This window comes from Panthera pardus, unplaced genomic scaffold (assembly GCF_024362965.1).
Source record: "Panthera pardus isolate Hobbes unplaced genomic scaffold, ASM2436296v1 HiC_scaffold_1, whole genome shotgun sequence".
NCBI lineage: Eukaryota > Metazoa > Chordata > Mammalia > Carnivora > Felidae > Panthera > Panthera pardus.
This window is the reverse complement of record NW_026526654.1, coordinates 23,820,127-23,841,763: the sequence shown is the minus strand read 5'-3', so window position 1 is coordinate 23,841,763 and position 21,637 is coordinate 23,820,127. Positions and strand designations below refer to the sequence as shown.

Here is a 21,637-nt window from a genome sequence, read left to right as displayed (position 1 = left end):
GAGAAAAGATGAAAAAAATATATATATATATATATATATCTCAAAAGCAACAAAGATTAGAAAGGACCAGAGAACACCACCAGAAACTCCAACTCTACAAGCATCATAATGGCAATAAATTCTTATCTCACTCTAAACTATCTAGTATTCAATCTAAACGTCAATGGACTCAATGCTTCAATCAAAAGACAAAGGGTAACAGAATGGATCAGAAAACAAGACCCATCCATATGCTATTTACAAGAGACCCACTTTAGACCTAAAGACACCTTCATATTGAAAATAAGGGGATGGAGAACCACCTATCATGCTAATGGTCAACAAAAGAAAGCTGGAGTAGCCATACTTACATCAGACAATCTAGACTTTAAAATAAAGACTGTAGCAAGAGATGCAGAAGGGCATTATATCATAATCAAGGGGTCTGTCCACCAAGAAGACCTAACAACTGTAAACATTTATGTGCCAAATGTGGAAGCACCCAAATATATGTTAATTAATCACAAACATAAAGAAACTCATCGATAGTAATACCGTAATAGTAGGAGACTTCAACACCCCACTCACAACAATGGACAGATCATCTAATCAAAAATTCAACAAGGAAACAATGGCTTTGAATGACATACTGGACCAGATGGACTTAACAGATATATTCAGAACATTTCATCCTAAAGCAGCAGAATATACATTCTTCTCCAGTGCACATGGAATGTTCTCCAGAACAGACCATATACTGGGACACAAATCAGCCCTAAGTACAAAAACACTGAGATCATACCATGCATATTTTCAGACCACAATGCTATGAAACTCAAAATCAACCACAAGAAAAAACTGGGAAAGGTAACACATACTTGGAGATTGAAGAACATTCTACTAAAGAATGAACGGGCCAACCAAGCAGTTAAAGAGGAAATTAAAAAGTATATGGAAGTCAATGAAAATGATAAAACCACAGCCCCAAACCTCTGGGATGCAGCAAAGGCAGTCATAAAAGGGAAGTATATAGCAATCCAGGACTTCCTAAAGAAGGAAGAAAGATCTCAGATACACAACCTAACCTTACGCCTTAAGGAGCTAGGAAAAGAACAGCAAATAAAACCCCAAACCAACAGAAGACAGGAAATAATAAACAGTAGAGCAGAAACCAATGCTATCGAAACAAAACAACAAAAAGGAAACAAACAAAAAACCCCAGTAGAATAGATCAATGAAACCAGAAGCTGGTTCTTTAAAAGAATTAACAAAATTAATAAATCACTAGCCAGTCTGATAAAAAAGAAAAATGGAAAGCCCGAAATAAATAAACTCAAGAATGAAAAAGGAGAGATTACAACCAACACAGCAGAAATAAAAATAATAAGAATATTATAAGCAATTATATGCCAGTAAAATGGGCAATCTTGAAGAAATGTACCAATTCCTAGAAACATATAAACTACCAAAACAAACAGGAAGAAATAGAAAATTTGAACAGACCCATCACCAGTAAAGAAATCGAATTAGTAATCAAAAATCTCCCAAAAAACAAGAGTCCAGAGCCAGATGGCTTTCCAAGGGAATTCTACCAAACATTTAAGGAAGAGTTAACACCTATTCTCTTGAAGCTGTTCCAAAAAATAGAAATGGAAGGAAAACTTCCAAACTCTTCTATGAAGCCAGGGTTACCTTGATTCCAAAACAAGACAAAGACCCCACTAAAAAAGGAGAACTATGGACCAATTTCCCTGATGAATATGGATGCAAAAGTCCTCAACAAGATATTAGCCAACCGGATCCAACAATACATTAAAAAAATTATTCACCACAACCAAGCGGGATTTATACCTGGGATGCAGGGCTGGTTCAATATCCGCAAAACAACTAATGCGATTCATCACATCAATAAAAGAAAGGACAAGAACCATACGATCCTCTCAATAGGTGCAGAGAAAGCATTTGACAAAATACAGCATCCTTTCTTGATAAAAACCCTCAAGAAAGTAGGGATAGAAGGAGCATACTTCGAGATCATAAAAGCCATATATGAATGAGCCAATGCTAATATCATTCTCAATGGGGGAAAAACAGAGCTTTTCCCCTAAGGACAGGAGCAAGACAGGGATGTCGACTCTCGTCACGATTATTCAACATAGTATTGGAAGTCTTAGCCTCTGCAATCAGACAACACAAAGAAATAAAAGGCATCCAAGTCAGCCAGGAGGAGGTCAAACTTTCACTCTTCACAGATGACATGATACTCTATATGGAAAACCCAAAAGATTCCACAAAAAGCTGCTAGAATTGATTCATGAATTCAGCAAAGTTGCAGGACAGAAAATCAATGCACAGAAATCAGTTGTATTCCTCTACACCAACAATGAAGCGACAGAAAGAGAAATCAAGGAATCGATCCCATTTACAGTTGCACAAAAAACCATAAAATACCTAGGAATAAATCTAACCAAACAGGTGAAAAATCTATACACTGAAAACTATAGAAAGCTTATGAAAGAAGACACAAAAAAAATGGAAAAAGATTCCATGCTCCTGGATAGGAAGAATATCGTTAAAATGTTGATACTACCCAAAGCAATCTCATTATTCAGTGCAATCCCTATCCAAGTAACACCAGCATTCTTCACAGAGCTAGAACAAATAATCCTAAAATCTGTATGGAACCAGAAAAGACCCCGAATAGCCAAAGTGATATTGAAAAAGAAAACCAAAGCAGGAGGCATCACAATCCCAGACTTCAAGCTATACTACAAAGCTGTAATTACCAAGACAGTATGGTACTGGCACAAGAACAGACACTCAGATCAATGGAACAGAATAGAGAACCCAGAAATGGACCTACAAATGTATGGCCAACTAATCTTTCACAAAGCAGGAAAGAATATCCAATGGAATAAAGACAGTCTCTTCAGCAAGTGGTGCTGGGAAAACTGGACAGAGACATGCAGAAGAATGAAACTGGACCACTTTCTTACACCATACACAAAAATAAACTCAAAATGGATGAAAGACCTCAATGTAAAACAGGATGCCACCAAAATCCTTGAGAAGAAAGCAGGCAAAAACCTCTTTGACCTTGGCTGCAGCAACTTCTTACTCAACAGATCTCCAGAGGCAAAGGAAACAAAAGCAAAAATGAACTACTGGGACCTCATCAAAATAAAAAGCTTCTGCACGGTGAAGGAAACAATCAGAAAAACTAAAAGGCAACCGACAGAATGGGAGAAGATATCTGCAAATGACATATCAGATAAAGGGTTAGTATCCAAAACCTATAAAGAACTTACCAAACTCAACACCCATAAAACAAATAATCCAGTGAAGAAATGGGCAAAAGACATGAATAGACACTTCTCCAAAGAAGACATGCAGATGGCCAATGACACATGAAAAAATGCTCAACATCACTCATCATCAGGGAAATACAAATCAAAACCACACTGAGATACCACCTCATACCTGTCAGAATGGCTAACATTAACAACTCAGGCAACAACAGATGTTGGCGAGGATGTGGAGAAAGAGGATCTCTTGCATTGTTGGTGGGAATGCAAGCTGGTGCAGTCACTCTGGAAAACAGTATGGAGGTTCCTCAAAAAACTAAAAATAGAACTACCCTATGACCAGCAATTACACTACTAGGCATTTCTCCACGGGATACAGGTGTGCTGTTTTGAAGGGACACATGCACCCCCACGTTTATAGCAGCACTATCAACAATAGCTAAAGTATGGAAAGAGCCCAGATGTCCATCGATGGATGAATGGATAAAGAAGATGTGGTGTGTATACATACACACACACACACACACACACACACACACACACACACACACACACAATGGAGTATTACTCGGCAATCAAAAAGAATGAAATCCTGCCATTTGCAACTCCGTGGATGGAACTGGAGGGTATTATGCTAAGTGAAATTAGTCAGAGAAAGACACAAATGATATGACTTCACTCATATGAGGATTTTAGAGACAAAACAGATGAACATAAAGGAAGGGAAGCAAAAATAATATAAAAACAGGGAGGGGGACAAAACAGAAGAGATTCATAAATATGGAGAACTGAGGGTTACTGGAGGGGTTGTGGGAGGGGGGCTGGGCTAAATGGGTAAGGGGCGCTAAGGAATCTACTTCTGAAATCATTGTTTCACTATATGCTAACTAATTTGGATGTAAATTTTAAAAAATTTTAAAAATTCAAATAATAAAATAAAATTAAATTAAACTCTAAACTAAGGAGAACATGTCTAACCCAAAAGATCAGAAGGATCGTGAGGCCCCACTTTCACGGTTTGTATTGGTACTGAAAATCAAGATCAAGCGAGCTTTTGCCCTTCTGCTCCACGGGAGGTCTTGTCCTCCCTGAGCTCACCTTAGGACACCTGCATTACCGTTTGACAGGTGTACTGCCCCAAACTCCCCTCAAATTATCATACATAAGACTATAGTCATTACATTTTTAAAAGAACAAAGTTTGTAAGCCTCCAAGTTTTTATTCTATTCAAGTAGAGAGAGTAAACTTACTTTTAACTTGAGTATCATCCAAAGCTTTGTATTCTGTACTCTTAATTGCTAGCTCCACACCGTAGCCAGATAAGTACATTTTCTTTGAGACTGGTTTCTGTTCAAACACATTTATTTTTTTAAAAAGAGAAAATATTGACTCAAACATCTTCTTTTAAATTCAATATGTTTATTAGGACATTAGAGTAAATTATTAATATTGACTTTTTAAATCACTGAATTATTATTTGGGGGATATTTATACTCTCTCTAGATAGTTTATCAAGGACCCAGAATTTGGTTGATTACCACTTCTTTACTTTCTAAAAACTTCACAATGACTCTAATGTTTTAATTTTTTTAAAGTTTATTTATTTTGAGAGAGAGAGAGGGAGAGAGAGAGCATGCGCACACAAGTAAGGGAGGGGCAGAGAGGAGGAGAGACAGAATCCCAAGCAAGCTCTGTGCCATCAGCACAGAGCCCAATGTGGGCTCAAAATCATGAACCGTGAAATCATCCCCCGAGCCAAGATCAGGAGTCAGACACTTAACTGACGCCACCCAGGCATCCCAAATGTTTTAATTACTCTTTACAAGATAAAAAAAAATCTGATCTTTTTCTGTTTGTGGTAACTTCCCCATTTCTTCCAAGAGTTAATTAACAGAGGCTCCAATACACTCAAGTTTCAATAAAACTGTACTCCTTTTGGTGAACGCCACAAGATTTCCTAAACCAGCAAATGCTGTTTGCTTGCTCGTTGTCTAGCTGTAGGACAACCAGAGTGGTGCCAAGAGCAAATACTGAAGAGTAGAGGCAAAAGACACACAAGAAAATGCAGTGTCTTGAACAACTTGATTACATTTTCTTCATGTTTTTAAATGATTAAAATACCCAATGCCACAAATGAGTATCTGTTCTTCAATGAGGGGCAACAATCGCTTCAAATGGAGCGGTCTGAAGTAACGGGCACATACAAAATATACTTGTAGAGACTACCCCACCAAGGAAGAGAAGTCACCACATCTTTTCAAATAAGAAGATAGAAGAATTAGTTTCAGATATGCAGACAAGTATTTAACACTGCTGCACACAATGACAATGTAACTTGCTAATTTCTCAGGCATGTGCTACAATGAAAGATAGCATGAGAAAACTGAATTGCTTCTAATTATGGTCATCTGAAAAAGTTAAAAATATTTTAAAGAGTTTTCAATTTCATACAGCACAATTTAAAAATGCATTCTGACTATCCACTAAAAAGGCAATCAGCTGGTAGAGAAGCAAATTGAAGCTCCAAGTCCATATATTTTGTTATAGTTCATAAAAGAAATGCAATTTCATGTAACCAATTTCCATTATCAATTCCAAAATATTATTAGCTCCTTGGGAACAAAGATAAATGTTTATTAAATTCATATTTACTGTCTCCATTTGAAAATGTATTAATATAAAATTTGAATGGTAGTTTAGTAAGTTTGGGTTTGCAAACCAAAAATGCTCACAGACTAAATCAATTGGTGAGAAGAATCTTTCTTCATCTATTTCTTCTCTCCCCATAAAAAGGCATCTGTTTCAAAAGCAGCATAAATAAGTTCATTTTATTAGAATTACATTGACTAGATTTAAAACATAACTATTTTGAATGTACAATAGGTCATTCGTTAAAAAGAAAGCCGTAATTTGATTCTACAAAGTGCCCAGATAGTTGGCTGGTATGATTTCATAGTATATTTAATAGCTGCATTCTCCAAAAAATAATTCGGGACACTGATTCTCAGTAGATGAGCGTACCTCCCTATAGTGTACATTAGTCACGTGGGGGACATTTTTTTTTTAATTCAAGTTAACATAGAGCATGGTCTTGGCTTTAGAGGTAGAACCCAGTGACTCATCTCTTATGTATCACACCCAGTGCTCATCCCTAAAAGTGCCTTCCTCAATGCCCATGACCCATCTAGCCCTTCGGCTGTTCCCTCGTCTCAGTTATGGTAGGTAATGCTGCCGTGAACACGAGAGCACAGAGATCTTCTCAAGTTAGTGCTTTCTTTCCTTTGAATGTTCACCCAGAAGCAGAAATGCTAGACCACATGGTCGTTCTTCTTAAAACTTTTTGAGGAACTCCAAGCTGTTTTCCATAGTGGCTGCACTAATTTACACTCCCATCAACAGTGCAAAAGGGCTCCCTTTTCTCCATATCCTCTCACACTTGTCTTTTTGAGACCTTTTCATGTACATGTGGCCATCTGTAGGTCTCCTTTGAAAAAATACCTATTCAGGTCCTTTGCCCAATTTTTAATCAGATTGTTCTTTTGATACTGAGTTGTAGGAGTTCCTTATATATTTTGGATATTAACCCCTCCTTACATAAATGATTTATAAATATTTTCTCCCATTCCAGCCATTGCCTTTGGTTTTGTTAATGGTTTCCTTTGCCATGCAGAGGCTTAGTTTAGTTTGATGTAGTCCCACTTCATTTTTTCTTTTCTTTTTAATTTTGTTGTTCTTTATTTTTACTTTTGTTGCCTTTGCTTTTGATGTCAAATCCAAAAAAATCACTGCCAAGACCACCGTCAAGGCGCTTTTTTCTTAGGTTTTCTTCTAGGACTTTTACAGTTTCATTTTTTTTTTAAGTTTATTTTTATTTTGAGAGAGAAAGCGAGCAGGGGAGGGGAAGAGAGAGAGGGAGAATCCCAAGGCTCTGTGCTGTCAACGTGGAGGAGGCTAAGGCAGGGCTCAAACCCATGAACTATGAGATCATGATCTGAGCTGAAATCAAGAGTCAGATGTTAACCGTCTGAGCCACTGTGGCACCCTCATGCTTTCACATTTTACGTTTAAATTTTAAATCCATTTCAAGTTAATTTTTTTTGAGTGTTATAAGATAGGGGGCCAGTTCCATTCATTTGCATGTGGTTATCTAGTTTTTCCAGCATCGTCTAACTGAGTAGGCTTGGATCCCCTGCTGAATATTAGTTGACTATACACGTATGGGTTTATTTCTTGGTTCTCTATTCTATTACACTGGTCCATGCATTCTTATTCCAATACCACACTGTTTTAATACTACAGCTTTGTAATATAGTTTGAAATCAGGACATATGGTGCCTCTAGCTTTGTTCTTCTTTCTCAAGACTGCTTTAGATTTTAAAGCTGCTGCAATTAAAATGTTATATTTGTGTAGAATAGACATATATATTACTGGAGCAGAGTCTAAAAACATACATGCCTGTAAGAAAACTTGGTATGTGATGGCTTAGAATAAAGACTTAACTGTTCAATAAATCATGTGGGAGCCAATACTCTTCTATATGGAAAAACTAGAATTCTATCTCTACCTTACAGCATATTCAAATACATTCCAGAGGGATTAAAGACCAAAACATAAAGGATGGCATTTTGTCACAAGAAAATATAGGAGAATGCCCTTATGACACCGCAAAGGAAACCATTAAAGAAAAGGTGGATAAGTCTGATTAAATCTCTATACTTGTGCTGAACCAAAGATGTCGTATTTTTTTTTAATACTAGAAATATACTAGAAGATGTTTGCAAGCTATGGAAGATTAGTATTCAGAATATATTTGTTAAAATCTGTATATGAGAAAAAGAAAAACCCAAAGAATCTAAGATAAAAATAGGTGAAGAATATGGATAGGCAATTAACAAGTATATCTGCAATGCTTTTATTATTTTATACATTATTATGCAAGTAATTATATATTTCAATATAAAACACTCTTTCCGTGTTGGGCATATAGCAGTAAAATAAGAAAAGTCCTTCTAATGGTCATTATATTCTAGTAAATATGTGTGAGTTTGGTTGTGTGGGGTGGAGGGGATGGATAGTGCAGAGGTATAAAAGAAAACTTGAGATATAGCAGTGAGTGCGACAAAGTCATTAGACCACAATAATGTGATAAAAGTGTGAGAGCAATGAGAAGTTGAAAAGGTGGGAACACATTTGACCAGAAACTTGAACAAAGAAATAGTCACCTGTCCAAAGACATAGTTAAGAGCATTTCTGGGGGCGCCTGGGTGGCTCAGTTGGTTAAGCGTCCGACTTCGGCTCAGGTCACGATCTCACAGTCTGTGAGTTCGAGCCCTGCGTCGGGCTCTGGGCTGATGGCTCAGAGCCTGGAGCCTGCTTCCGATTCTGTGTCTCCCTCTCTCTCTGCCCCTCCCCCGTTCATGCTCTGTCTCTCTCGGTCTCAAAAATAAATAAACGTTACAATAAAAAAATTAAAAAAAAAAAAAGAGCATTTCTGTATCAGGGTTCATATGATATATATAATCAGTATTATCAATTAGATTTTCTCGAAGTAATATTTTCATTAAAAATAACTATGAATCTTAGCAAATATTATATGCATTATGGTTTTGGTTTTTATCCAAGCTTTAAATCTGTTTCAGATTTAAGAAGGAATCTGAAAAGAAATATCAACATGATAATTCCAGAAAAGGATACAGAATCCCAATATATTTTTCCACTAAAATTCACATTTGATAGTTGTATTAATTTTTTAAAATCTTTAGGGGTGCCTGGGTGGCTCAGTTGGTTAAGCATCAGACTCTGAGTTTTGGCTCAGGTCATTATCTCATTGTTCAGGAGTTCAAGGCCCACATTGGGACTGCACTGACAGAGAGGAGCCTGCTTGGGATTCTCTCTCTTCTCTGTCCCTTCCCTGCTCTCATGAGCTCTCTCTTTCAAAATAAATAATTCAAAACATTTTTTTAAAATCTTTAACCGTTCAGGAAGAAATCATGTAAAATCTGGTAAGGAAATTATTAAACAGGTTTTTTTATAGCCAAAATAATCTCGGATAAAACTGTACCTGAATATAATGTCGAAGAACATATAGGATTTCCCCATTTTTTGCTTTTTCAGACAATACTGGGTGAAATTTACCAAATGCTCTGGTACCCATTTCAGCATAGAGTATAATCACTGGTAAGTTCTCTTTGTTTGTAGGAAATTTATGATCTCCTTTAAATAGATAAGGTCTGGGCCTAAAATGAAAACAAAACACAAACTTCTAAAAAAGTCAAAGAACATATGGGAAATACATCATGACCTTTTATAATTTCTGCTTATCAAACAACTTACAGACGTTTCGTGTGTGTATGTATATGTGTGTGTGTGTGTGTGTGTGTGTGTGTGTGTGTGTGTGTGTATCACCAAAAAGAGTTTAAACTTCCTGTGGTAAATTTTCATTTACCACAGTTAACATAGTAACTACTATGGGAGAATTAAAAAATGTAAACAAAATATACCTGCAAAATAACTTTACTCATACACAAAACAATACACACATAAGACAGAATACAATATAAACATGCTGCAGAATTTTATGGATATATGTCAATAACTGAAAAAGAATACATCTAATATATGAAATCAGAGGGAATCAATAGAAAGTGGCTTCTACTAAAGACAGAAAAGAAACCTGGTTAACCCGAAACTGAGTATTACGAATATTTTTAATGACGAAAGTTCACAATCTTTAAATAACAACATATAATGGCAATATATTTTTCAATGAAATAAAATTTATATTTTGTTCAATTAGAAGAGTATATAATTTTTCATAGCTCGTGTTTCCTGAAAATGGGTTCCAAATATTTAAAAAACAAAGGCACTATATCAAAGATTAGCAGTACTTAATATCAGTAACAACTCATTAAACCCGCAAGGATAATCAGAGAAATACTATAGTCCAGCCCTATCATAAACAGACTTTGATATCTTTTAATTTTCCAGGCACTATGCTAGATTTTTTGTACATATTACATTCTATCTTCCCAACAATTCCTGTAGATAGTTACTATCATTTACTTAATACTTTAAAGGTTTCTGAGGCTCAGACAAGTTAAATATCCACAGCAAGATAAAACAGAAAGCCAAATTTCAACTCCTATCCATAAATAGGAATCCTAAAGCCACATCTTTTAACAATTATATAGGTAGAAAGAAAAAAGAGATACTGAATAACAAAGCTGTTGAGAAGTAACATTTAATGAATTCAGATCTCTATAGCCTTTTAGTCATTTGCTACCTTTAAAACACAAATACAATGAAAAGGGGAGAGGGAAAGGGGGTATGAATAACAAAGCTACAGCATGCTAGTGAAAAGGCTGTGGGTTTTGAAATTAGAAAGAATTGGATTCAAGTTCTAATTTAACTACTTACTAGCTATTTGTCCCTGCACCAGTGATTCGATGTCTCTTGGGCTTATTTCTTTATCTGCTCAAGAGGAGGAATTCTTGCTACCGCCTAGGTAGCTTTACCAAAAGGACTTGCAAATCATCTAGCAGAGCATGAAGCACATGTGTGATGCTCAAGAAATGATCATTTTTCTCTCCGTCTAGCAAACCTCCATTTACTTAAACTATCGACCAAGAGTACCATCAAGGATCCACAGAACATCCAACCAAGTGTTGGACGTTATACCACCATTAATGATGAAAGTAGGGGGTATTTATCTATGTAGTTATGATTATATAATCTTGATTATTTCCAAAAGGACATACAAGAACTTAAGAGCACTGTTGATTATGGAGAGTTCTAGAAAACTGGAATAAATAAGAATCATATAATTTGCTGTATGTATATGTCGCATTATTCTAATTTTCAATGTTTAAACTTAATACATTGGGAACATGTCCTTTTAGTGTAAATAAACATAAAATGCATCAAAGCAATAAAGACACAAATACTACATTTAGATGAAAATACTGAATTGTTAGGTCATTTTCTATTGATTCCCTCAGGTTTCATACACTAGATACATATGGGATTCTTTTTCACTTATTGACATAACTATAAAATTTTACAGCATGTTTATATTACAATCTTATTATATGTTTATTATATTGTTTTGTATGTAAGGGAAGTTATTTTGTAGGCATATTTTCTTTACATTTTTTTAATTCACCCACAGTAATTAACCTGCATAGTGTAAGAATGAAAATTCTCAATCAAAATTTAAAATGAAAATTGAATATTTTTATCAAGAAGTATAATCCTAGGGGTGCCTGGGTGGCTCAACTGGTTAAGCATCCGACTTTGGCTGAGGTCACAATCTCAGGTTTTGTGAGTTCAAGCCCTGTGTCGGGCTCTGTGCTGACAGCTTGGAGCCAGGAGCCTGCTTCAGATTCTGTCTGTCTGTCTCTCTGTGTCCCTCCCCTGCTCACACTCTGTCTCTGTGTCCCTCCCCTGCTCACACTCTCTCAAAAGTAAACACTAGAAAAAAGTTTTAAAAAGTATAATTTTAAATATGAAAAATTACAGAATATTCTATTACTTATTTGAGCTAAACAGAAATTAATAAAATCATCTAGTGATGACCATGGCCTGTTAGAGAAACATTTCTAAAATACTGATAAGAAATTTACAGACTTTCTACAACAAACTATGGTAAATAATTAATGTTTCAATTTTCTGGTATGGCTGGAAAATTGTACATGTATAAATTATACCTTCTAATAGAGAAATTCAAATTTCTATTTTGTTTAATTATTACAGAATAAGGCTTACCAATGAGTATAAGTTTACTTTTACATTTTAAAAAATGACTAAAATACTATGTTCCTGGTTATTAGCTTAACTTTCTTTAAATCCAAATCACTCAAGTGCTCAATAAATCTAACAGAATGAAAACTTTCCACCAATTATTTGGCTTAAAGCATGTGAAATTTGTGGACTTTAGTATGGGGAATGGGGTTTACTTCAGGTGTATAAATGACCTGAGTTCAAGCATCTTTACACTGGTTTACAGAGGACTTTCACAGTATGTATGCACACTCATCAGCATTCTTCTAATAAGTTTCTTTTCAAGTTTTACACATTCATCTGTATTTATTAGCATTTAACATAAGATAGGAGTTTACAAATATTACTGTTAATGTTTGGATATTTGAATTTTTTTTTAAGTTTATTTTTGAGACAGAGTGAGACAGAGCATGAACGGGGGAGGGGCAGAGAGAGAGGGAGACACAGAATCGGAAACAGGCTCCAGGCTCTGAGCCATCAGCCCAGAGCCCCACGCAGGGCTCGAACTCACGGACTGCGAGATCGTGACCTGAGATGAAGTCGGACGCTTAACCGACTGAGCCACCCAGGCGCCCCAACGTTTGGATATTTGAAACCTGAAATGAAATCTTATCCAAAGAAGAGCTGAATTCACAACATCTCTTCTGCAACAGATGAAGACAGATGAATACACAAAACAAGAAAACGGAATGAGTTGCCATTTTTCGTAGGATCCTATTAATAAACACACCAAAAAAATACTAAACCCACACGTCACATTTAAAAACTAAAAAGGAATCAAACTAGATGAAATTATTAACATCATTTATTTTCACTGATACCTTGGAACTCAAATGGCACTAAGTCAAATGGACTGTCATGTAAAAAACTGATTTTTATCAAATCAGTACTACAGAAGTACATTTCATAATTTATACAGGATACCTTACATTTTAATATTAGTCTGAAAGATAATTCTTTCAAATAATTTGCTATTGTTAGTAATTGGAAAGGCTGCTAATGAAACAATGCTCGTAGATAAATCTTTAGGTTGAAAATAAAAACTAGAAGAAAGGGAACAGATTTTCCAGAGACAAAAATCTCCCAACTGTAGATCCCCCCACCCCAAATTCATGTATGAATATGAAGACTGGAAAAATTTCATCTGAATATTAATCATGCAATTCCCTGTACTTCTGTGCCCGGAGAAGCCTTGGCTTAGGCCATGTATGAAGACTGACGCCGCAGCTGCAAGGTGCAAGTTTAACAATCTTGGAACTGGAGTGACATGTGCCACTTTTAGGTTTAATGTATTTGGGAAAAGTGGGCACAGGTTTCCACTGGGGATGGGGATTGCTTTTTTGACACTTTTATCATCCCCAGTGAATATGTGCAGTGCCAGCAAAGATCAGGTAGATATAAACTCCCTCGTACAGGTTGTAAGCGATGAAAGACTGACGTTAGACTACATCCCATCTGTCCAAAAGAGGACATACTAGGCCCCTTGGGACTTATTCAGAGTTGGCTGAACCTGGAACCCTGCGGGCATGGCTGAGGCTAAACCTGCAGATGGACCTCATCCTGCCACTTGGAGTCCTGTTGACAGTAGCCTTAACTAAACACTTTAAGAGACAACAGAATCGCTCATAAAAATATGAGTTTGGTCAAGAATTTGCCAGGCCAAGGGATGGATTGTTGGGAGAGGCACTCTGCCAGGGCCCTTGACTGTCCTTCTGGCTATGTCAAGACTGAAAGACTGACAGGCCATTTCTCAGGGTTCGCAGCAAGTAACTTTGAGGGGTATGTTAGCATCTCACTCTGGGACAAACAGCAGGTTGCTTACTGCTTGTTATAAGCGATAAAGCTCCCCCAGCTCTGTGTCCTTCAGCTACGACCTACCCACCGCTTGTGTAGTATTCTTGTGGGTCCATTTTCACCCCGGGGATATGTGGAGCCATGGGAACTGGTGCTAACCATATGCTAATGAATGGCCATTGTGTCCATGAATAGTTCTTTGTTTCTGTCGAAGAGCCTCCTGTCTTTGGTCAGAATCCATGAAACAGCCAGAGGCAAGCTTATCAGCTTGTAGGTAGGGCCAAATCAATTCCACAGCCTGAGAGAAGCTATTTATAGCATTAGGTTAACACACTTTTCTTTTTGTGAATCTTAGGCACATAATCCTTGGTTCAGGACACACTATCAATATTCATCCACAGTGGTTGTTTTCTTATTTAAGCAAATAACATACATATACGTACATCTATATCTCTATCTATACACACACATATACACATACACACACACACATACATATATACACATACATATAAAGTATGTCGGTAACATACTTTTTCCCCTCTGTAGATGTTTCTCATCCCTAAATTTTCTTCAGTTTTCATTTTCTTTCATGTTTTCTGGGTTAGATTTTTAGTTTTTCTTTAAAGAAATGACTGATTAGTAACAACAGAAAAGGAAAAATTCTATTACCTTTGCATTCATGTTATTTTCTTAGGCCTTGAGCTAAACCCTTGGTTTATTTTTTCCATTTTTAAATCATAAAAACAAAAAATTAAAAACAGGAACTATGCTAAGTTAATTTTTTTTTTTTCCATCAACTTTTTTTTTTTTTTTTTTTTTTTTTTTGGGACAGAGAGAGACAGAGCATGAACGGGGAAGGGGCAGAGAGAGAGGGAGACACAGAATCGGAAACAGGCTCCAGGCTCCGAGCCATCAGCCCAGAGCCTGACGCGGGGCTCGAACTCACAGACCGCGAGATCGTGACCTGGCTGAAGTCGGACGCTTAACCGACTGCGCCACCCAGGCGCCCCTTAATTTTTGAGAGAGAGAGAGAGAGAGAGAGAGAGAGAGAGAGAGAGAGAGAGAGGGAGGGAGGGGCAGAGAGAGAAGGAGAAAGAGAATCCTAAACAGGCTCCATGGCATCTGTGTGGAACCTGAGACGGGGCTCGATCCCACGAACCACGAGATCATGACCTGAGCCAAACCCAAGAGTCAGATGCTGAACTGACCAAGTCCCCCAGGTGCCACACCGTTCTTTCCTATGTGGCATTTTTATCATCCCAATTTCAAAAAAACAAGAGACAAAAAACCTCCTTAATAGTTTTATTTCCCTGTTGGGGACAGGGAGGAGAAAAATCATACTTACCTAGGATGCCAAGGATTCCTGTCACCTTCTCTCAAACACATAAGCACGTTTTAATAGAACATCTGTCAAATTCTAGGGCAGATCCACAGCACAGATCTTTGATCAGGAAGTAGGGAAAAAAATCATTCTACCTTTTTTTGGCTAGTACATTGTTATGTTTTAAGTGGTAAGCAGCTTAACTTGACTCAGACTAAAAGAATGGGTCTAACACCGTGTGTATCTACTCAGACTGGCAGATGGGAAGCTGTGATTTATTCTCACAGCATACAGCCCCAAAGAGGGGTGCCTATGCTTTGCCGGTTGGTAGTCCCCCAACTGGCAGACCAGACAGGTAGGCCTCTGGCAACAGCCCAAGAGTCAGTATAAGTGTACCAAATTTCATCAAGGGGTCAGAGGTAAGAGGACTGCCTTGAACTCTGCCCACTGAATGAACACATCTGCTGTTGGTGTTACATAGCTGGGGCCTGACACAACAGCAGCAGCAGACTGCCGACATCACCAGTTTTGGAGCGCCTGGTGGGGGGCTCAGTCGGTTAAGCGTCCGACTTCGGCTCAGGTCATGATCTTGCGATTCATGGGTTCGAGCCCCACATCAGGCTCTGTGCTGACAGCTCAGAGCCTGGAGCCTGCTTCAGATTCTTTGTCTCTATCTATCTCTCTCTGCCCCTCCCCTGCTCACATGCTGTCTGTCTCTCTCAAATATTAAAAAAAAAAAAAAAAAAGATACATCCAGCTTTAACTTAGCTGAACAGACCAGTAACTTAGTCCAGGCATTAAGGAAAAACCACTGTGCACTGAGAGCTCCACTGAGCCAAGAAACTTCACTTGAGGTAGTGGAATGGGGCACATGGTTTGTCCCCAAGGGCAGCTACCACTTTTTCATGTAAATCTAAGATCATGCTAAGAGCAAGACAACTATGCTCTTGAATATACCATTTTCAACTGACCAGAGAGACTTGTGGAGTCCATCTATCTCATTAGTCACTGAATCCTACTTGACCTATGCCAAAATGTAAACATCAGATGTCAGAGTCATGAGACTTCCCTGGGTCAGGTCTTCAGGTTCAGTAAGAGCTCTTACTAAGAGCTGCTTTTGAAAAAGGGTTACACTTGGTGGCTGAGTCAGGTAGGTGGCGCTGCTGTACTCGAAACTGCCTCTGGGAATTCCAGCAGCCACTCAGTTATTCAAGTTGGGATTGTAGTTCAACTTTCTCCCCTTGGGATTCTAGGTTTTATTCACCTGGGAACAGACAGTACATGTGGCAGTCCCTGAATGAGTATCTCCCTGGAGACTTCATGAGCATTCACCGTATAAACATATACAATATCAGTACCAGTTGCTATTCACTCATGGAAGCTAAAACAATAAAACTTCACTGAATTGGTCTAGAGATCATTCTAAACTCTTGCCCATTGTGAACACCTTCGAAACCCCATCAGTTGAGTTTGGGTGCCTCTTCCTGGAGGAACACATATCAAGGAGTCGTGGCAGGGGCTACAGCAAGTTATCAGAAAACTGCTATCACCAAGCCAGGAACACAGAGAGTACAAAATGGCAGAGGGAGAGAGAGGAGCAGTAGGAAAAAAAAAGTGTTGAGCTTTTGTCTTCACCAAACCATGGGGACCTTGCCCTTCCTTTCCCGGAAAGCCATAGTCTGTCAACCTCCTACCCTACTTCCAAAAATGGTCAAGAACTGGGGTGCCTGCGTGGCTCAGTCGGTTAAGCATCCAACTTCAACTCAGGTCATGATCTCACGGTTCATGAGTTCAAGCCCTGCATTGGGCTCTGTGCTGATGGCTCAGAGCCTAGAGCCTGCTTTGGATTCTGTGTGTCCCTCTCTCTCTCTGCCCCTCCCCTGTGAAATATGGACCTAAATGGATAGATACTACACAAATAGAGGGTATATGTTATAGCTGAGGGACACTAATTGGTGAACTACTATTTCATACCAAGCAGTAAAGAAGCCTGCTCTTCTTTCCAAAAGGAAAAAAAATCACTTCATTCCTCCAGGTTGCCTGCTGTAAACACAACCCTGAGAAATGGCTCGAGTAAAGAGCCACTTTCTACTGGTCAGACCAAGAACATGCAAGGACTCAGAGGGCCCACTGCAGACTGCCTCTCCCAAATGCTTGATGCTAATATTTTTCTTAATCTTAATTTAACTTTATGTTTAATATTTAAATATTGACTATTTAAGAAAATTATCAAGTCAGTCGTCAAAAATTAAGAATGTTGAAAGTTACCAAAAATTATGCTTAAAAATGCACTAGGAAAAGAAAAAAAATGCATGAGGGCTGACAATTTCCCCAGTTAGTGTTATAAAGCTCTAAAGGAATTGAAGATTCTGCCATTTGTGACAACAGAGATGGACCTAGCGGGTATTAAGTGAAATAAGAAAAAGACAAATACCATATGATTTCAGTTATATATGGAATCTAAAAAAAAAAAAAAACAACCAGAAACAGATTGATAAATACACAGAACAAACTGGGGGCCACAGGAGAAGAGTAGGGGGGATGGGCAAAATAGGTGAAGGGGATGAAGAGGTTCAAACTTCTAGTTATAAAATAAGTCAGTCATGGAGATGAAAAGTACAGCAGAAGGAATATAGCCAATAATGTTATAATAACGCTGCGTGGTGACAGAGGGTAACCACACTTCTCATGGTGAGCACTGCATGATGGACAGAATTGTTAAATTACCACGTGGTGCACCTGAAATTAAAAGACAATGTTGTATATCAACTATACTTAAATAATAAAAACAGAACAAAATTCAGTGCTGGACCCCTAAAACACAGCACAGGGTACTTTCCACAGAAGCTAAGGGATCTAAAACTTGCATAAGAGTACTAAACACCTGGATCAAACTCCTTTGAGAAATAAGTTGCTGTATTTTTAAAAAGGAATTGGTAATTTCTATGGTATACTTATTTTCAATGATATTTATATGTAAAAGAATACCAGAATTTACAAAAATAACATGGTAAGTTGTCTAATATACTATATGAAGCTAGAATGATTTAAAAAAAAAAAAAAAAAAAAGGTGGCATTAGCCTCAGTGGCTCAGTTGGTTGAGCACCTAACTCTGGATTTTAGCTTAGGTCATGATCCCAAGATCATGGAATTGAGCCCTGTGTTGGGCTCTGTGCTGAATGTGGAGCCTGCTGCTTAAGATTCTCTCTCTCTCCCACTGCCCCTCTCTCCTGCTCGCTCTCTCCAAAAAATAAAAAGATGGCGTTAATAATTTAAATAATAGCTAATCTAATCTCATCTATTAAAAAAGAAGCATGAATCTTAATGAAAACATACGCAATCTTAAGAGAAATTAAGATAATCTCACACCATTAACAAATGCAAAGATAGTATAATATTTTAACATTACCATAATACACAGTATGTCCAATGAGAAAAACTTTGTATTCATCTCAATAGATTTAAAAAAATTTACATTTAAAAAAATTTTATTTTGAGAGAACATGCATGCAAGAGAGAGAGGGGGAGGGGGGGAGGGGAGGGAGAGGGAGGGAGAGGGAGGGAGAGGGAGGGAGAGGGAGAGAGAGAATCCTAAGTGGACTCCACGCTGTCAGCAATGGAGCCCCATTTGGGGCTCAATCCCACAAATGGTGAGATCATGACCTGAGCCAAAACCAAGAGTCAGATGCTTAACCGACTGAGTCACCCAGGCACCCCACTATGTCTGATTTAAAAAACACAGATTACTACAAAACGTTAACATTTTAAAAGACAGTATGAATAGAAGACATACCATGTCATCTGTTGCGAGACCCAGTATAATAAAGATTCAATTTTTTTTTTTAATTTATTTTGAGAGAGAGAGAGAATGAGAGGGTGTGAGTGGAGGAGAGGCAGAGAGAGAGAGAGAGAGAGAGAGAGAGAGAGAGAGAGAGAGAGAGAGAATGAATGAATCCAAAGCAGGCTCCGTGCTGTCAGTGTGGAGCCTGATGTGAGAGGCTCAGTCCCAGGAACTGTGAGATCATGACCTGAGCTGAAATCAAGATTCAGATGCTTAACTGACTGAGCCACCCAGGAACCCCTCATAATTCTGATTAAAATCCTACCAATGATAATTTTTGCAGGAGAAAAGGGACTCTAGTGTTAATTTGAAAGCATCAAAAAATGCATAGAACTATAAAAAATTTGGAGGAAATAAAGTAGCAATGAAATTGTATCATTAGGTATCAGAATATATTTTAAAACAAATACTAAAACAGCATGGCATTGCTATAAGAAACAGGCAATATACAGAGTAGCTATGTCATAGAGCATAACAAATATAATGAATATTTAATTGACTAGCCATCTGAAGGGAAAAAGATCTGGCTCCTTACCTTTGATAATAATAAATTACATGAATTAAAAGTTTAAAATTAATGGATTAAAAGTTTAAGGTAAAATGAAAGGAAAAATTTTAGGAAAGCAACTGTAAAATTTAGTAACATCTCTCATGCATGTTTGGAAAAACTATAAACACACACACCCACACACACAAAATTTGCCTACATAAAAATAAAAAGCCTTCTGTACATTAAAATTAATACAAAATATAAGCAAATATTTTAAAAGGTTTCCAACAACTAAGGGAAGTACTGATATGAATTACTATATCTATATTACTGTTTAACATATAAATAGCTCTTTCAAAATTAGAGAAACAACTTTAATACTTTTGAAAGTACAGATAAATCAGGCACTAAAACACACACTGGTACAAATAAATTAATAATTTCCTTCTGACTATCCATATCCTTTTGTATTAAATATGTAGAAGTAAAAAAATAAAGTTTTGAATAATACATTATAACAATGCAACTCTATACTCTGTATTGTTGTATTATTAATTTTTTATTCCCAGGTTATACATTCAGCTTAAAGAGATGGAGGCCAGGGTCACCTGGGTGACTTAGTAGGTTGGGCTTCCTTCCGACTCAATTTAGGATCAGGTCATGATCCCAGGGTCATGGGATCGAGCCCCACATTGGGATTCATTCTCTCTCTCTCTCTCTCTCTCTCTCTCAAAACAAATAAACTTAAAAAATAAAGAGAAGCAAAATAAATACACAATTTTGCATGTTTGAGAAAACATTTTATGATTATATAAAACATATTTCATGTATTTTATGGTATTTTGATATAATTTATATTCTAAAATCAAAAGCTAATTGAGACAAAATACTGAAAGGACTTAACTACCAGCCCATTCAGTTTTTTCAATCCAGAGTACATGCTTTAATACAAATTTTTAATAATGAAGACATTGCTTATTATAAGAAATTTCTATTTCAACCCTCATCTCTTTTTATAAACCATACCTTTCACTAAAGGCTATTATTAACTTACCTTGAAGTAGCCTTCTTCAGCAGCTTTTTAATCTCATTAATTTTACAGGTGTGTTTTTTATGGATAACCACAAATGCATCACAACCATCTGGCGGGGGCTCATCAGCTGCAATCTAAGATTTCAAAGATTATATTTAGCTACAGTAGTTGATAATTACAATATAATCTTTAAAACTCATGCATTCCTTTGATTAAAATAACTCATCAACTACTATCAAGTTATTGCTCTAAGTAAAAAAATATCTACACGCAGAATCAAATACTTTAACAAAATCAACTTCATAGTAGGAAATACATGCTTCAAAGTTATTGAAAAAATTCCAAATTAAAACTTTCATTACTGTTCATGTCAATAATGATTTGTCCTCATAATCTCCTTATTCCACAGAACTATAAAATTATATAATATATTCAATTACAATCAATAACAATGATAATATAATCAATGATAGGCTACAGAACCAGGTATTGTAAGTTTGTAGATTCTTTGGAACCAAAGATACTCACATTAAGATAGATTTATGTATACTACCAGCATGCCTCTTTGTCAATTATAGTTTGGGTATTTTTACGTACCTGTTGAAACATCTGAATAGTAGGTGAGTATGCCCTTATAGAGAAAGCAAACTTTAGGAGATTGATATGTAAATTGTCTAAGAATTGTCCAGCTTTCTTCAGGATTAAATTATAATAAGAATAAGCAGATTCTATAAAAAAAAATTCAAAATAAAAGGACGTCATTTCATTTTCAATACATTGGCACACCTCTACTGTAAAACTAATATACAATCATTTCTTAAGTTTGGTTATGGCTGGGGTTAGAGAAAAGTGGAAAATCAAGATCTGTTTTATTAACTTCATTTGGATCTTCCAGTGAGGTACAATCAATGTAAGTCCAGGTAAAAATAATATTGTCAATCTATTTGGAAGATGCCAGCATATCAGATCAATTCACTCCAAGGTTATGGAGTTATAATAACAAGGAAAAGATACAGGCTCTACTTATCATTTAAGAGGAGACTATGAACAGCACGCAAAAATTGAAGAATATGATCGTTAATAAATTTTAAA

The 21,637-nt window shown here is 36.9% G+C and overlaps 1 protein-coding gene across 3 annotated transcripts in view; it reads right to left on the bottom strand.

Annotated features, from left to right (window-relative positions):
- UGGT2 (UDP-glucose glycoprotein glucosyltransferase 2) overlaps positions 1 to 21,637 on the bottom strand; it is a 192,162-nt gene that overhangs the window by 145,463 nt on the left and 25,062 nt on the right. For all 3 annotated transcript variants that reach the window (XM_019444060.2, XM_019444061.2, XM_019444062.2), the window contains 4 exons: positions 21,143 to 21,273; positions 20,567 to 20,679; positions 9,347 to 9,521; positions 4,535 to 4,631 (listed from right to left, as the gene is read on the bottom strand). In XM_019444060.2, the coding sequence (XP_019299605.2) occupies positions 4,535 to 4,631; positions 9,347 to 9,521; positions 20,567 to 20,679; positions 21,143 to 21,273 (516 nt within the window). The remainder of the gene's footprint in view (positions 1 to 4,534; positions 4,632 to 9,346; positions 9,522 to 20,566; positions 20,680 to 21,142; positions 21,274 to 21,637) is intronic.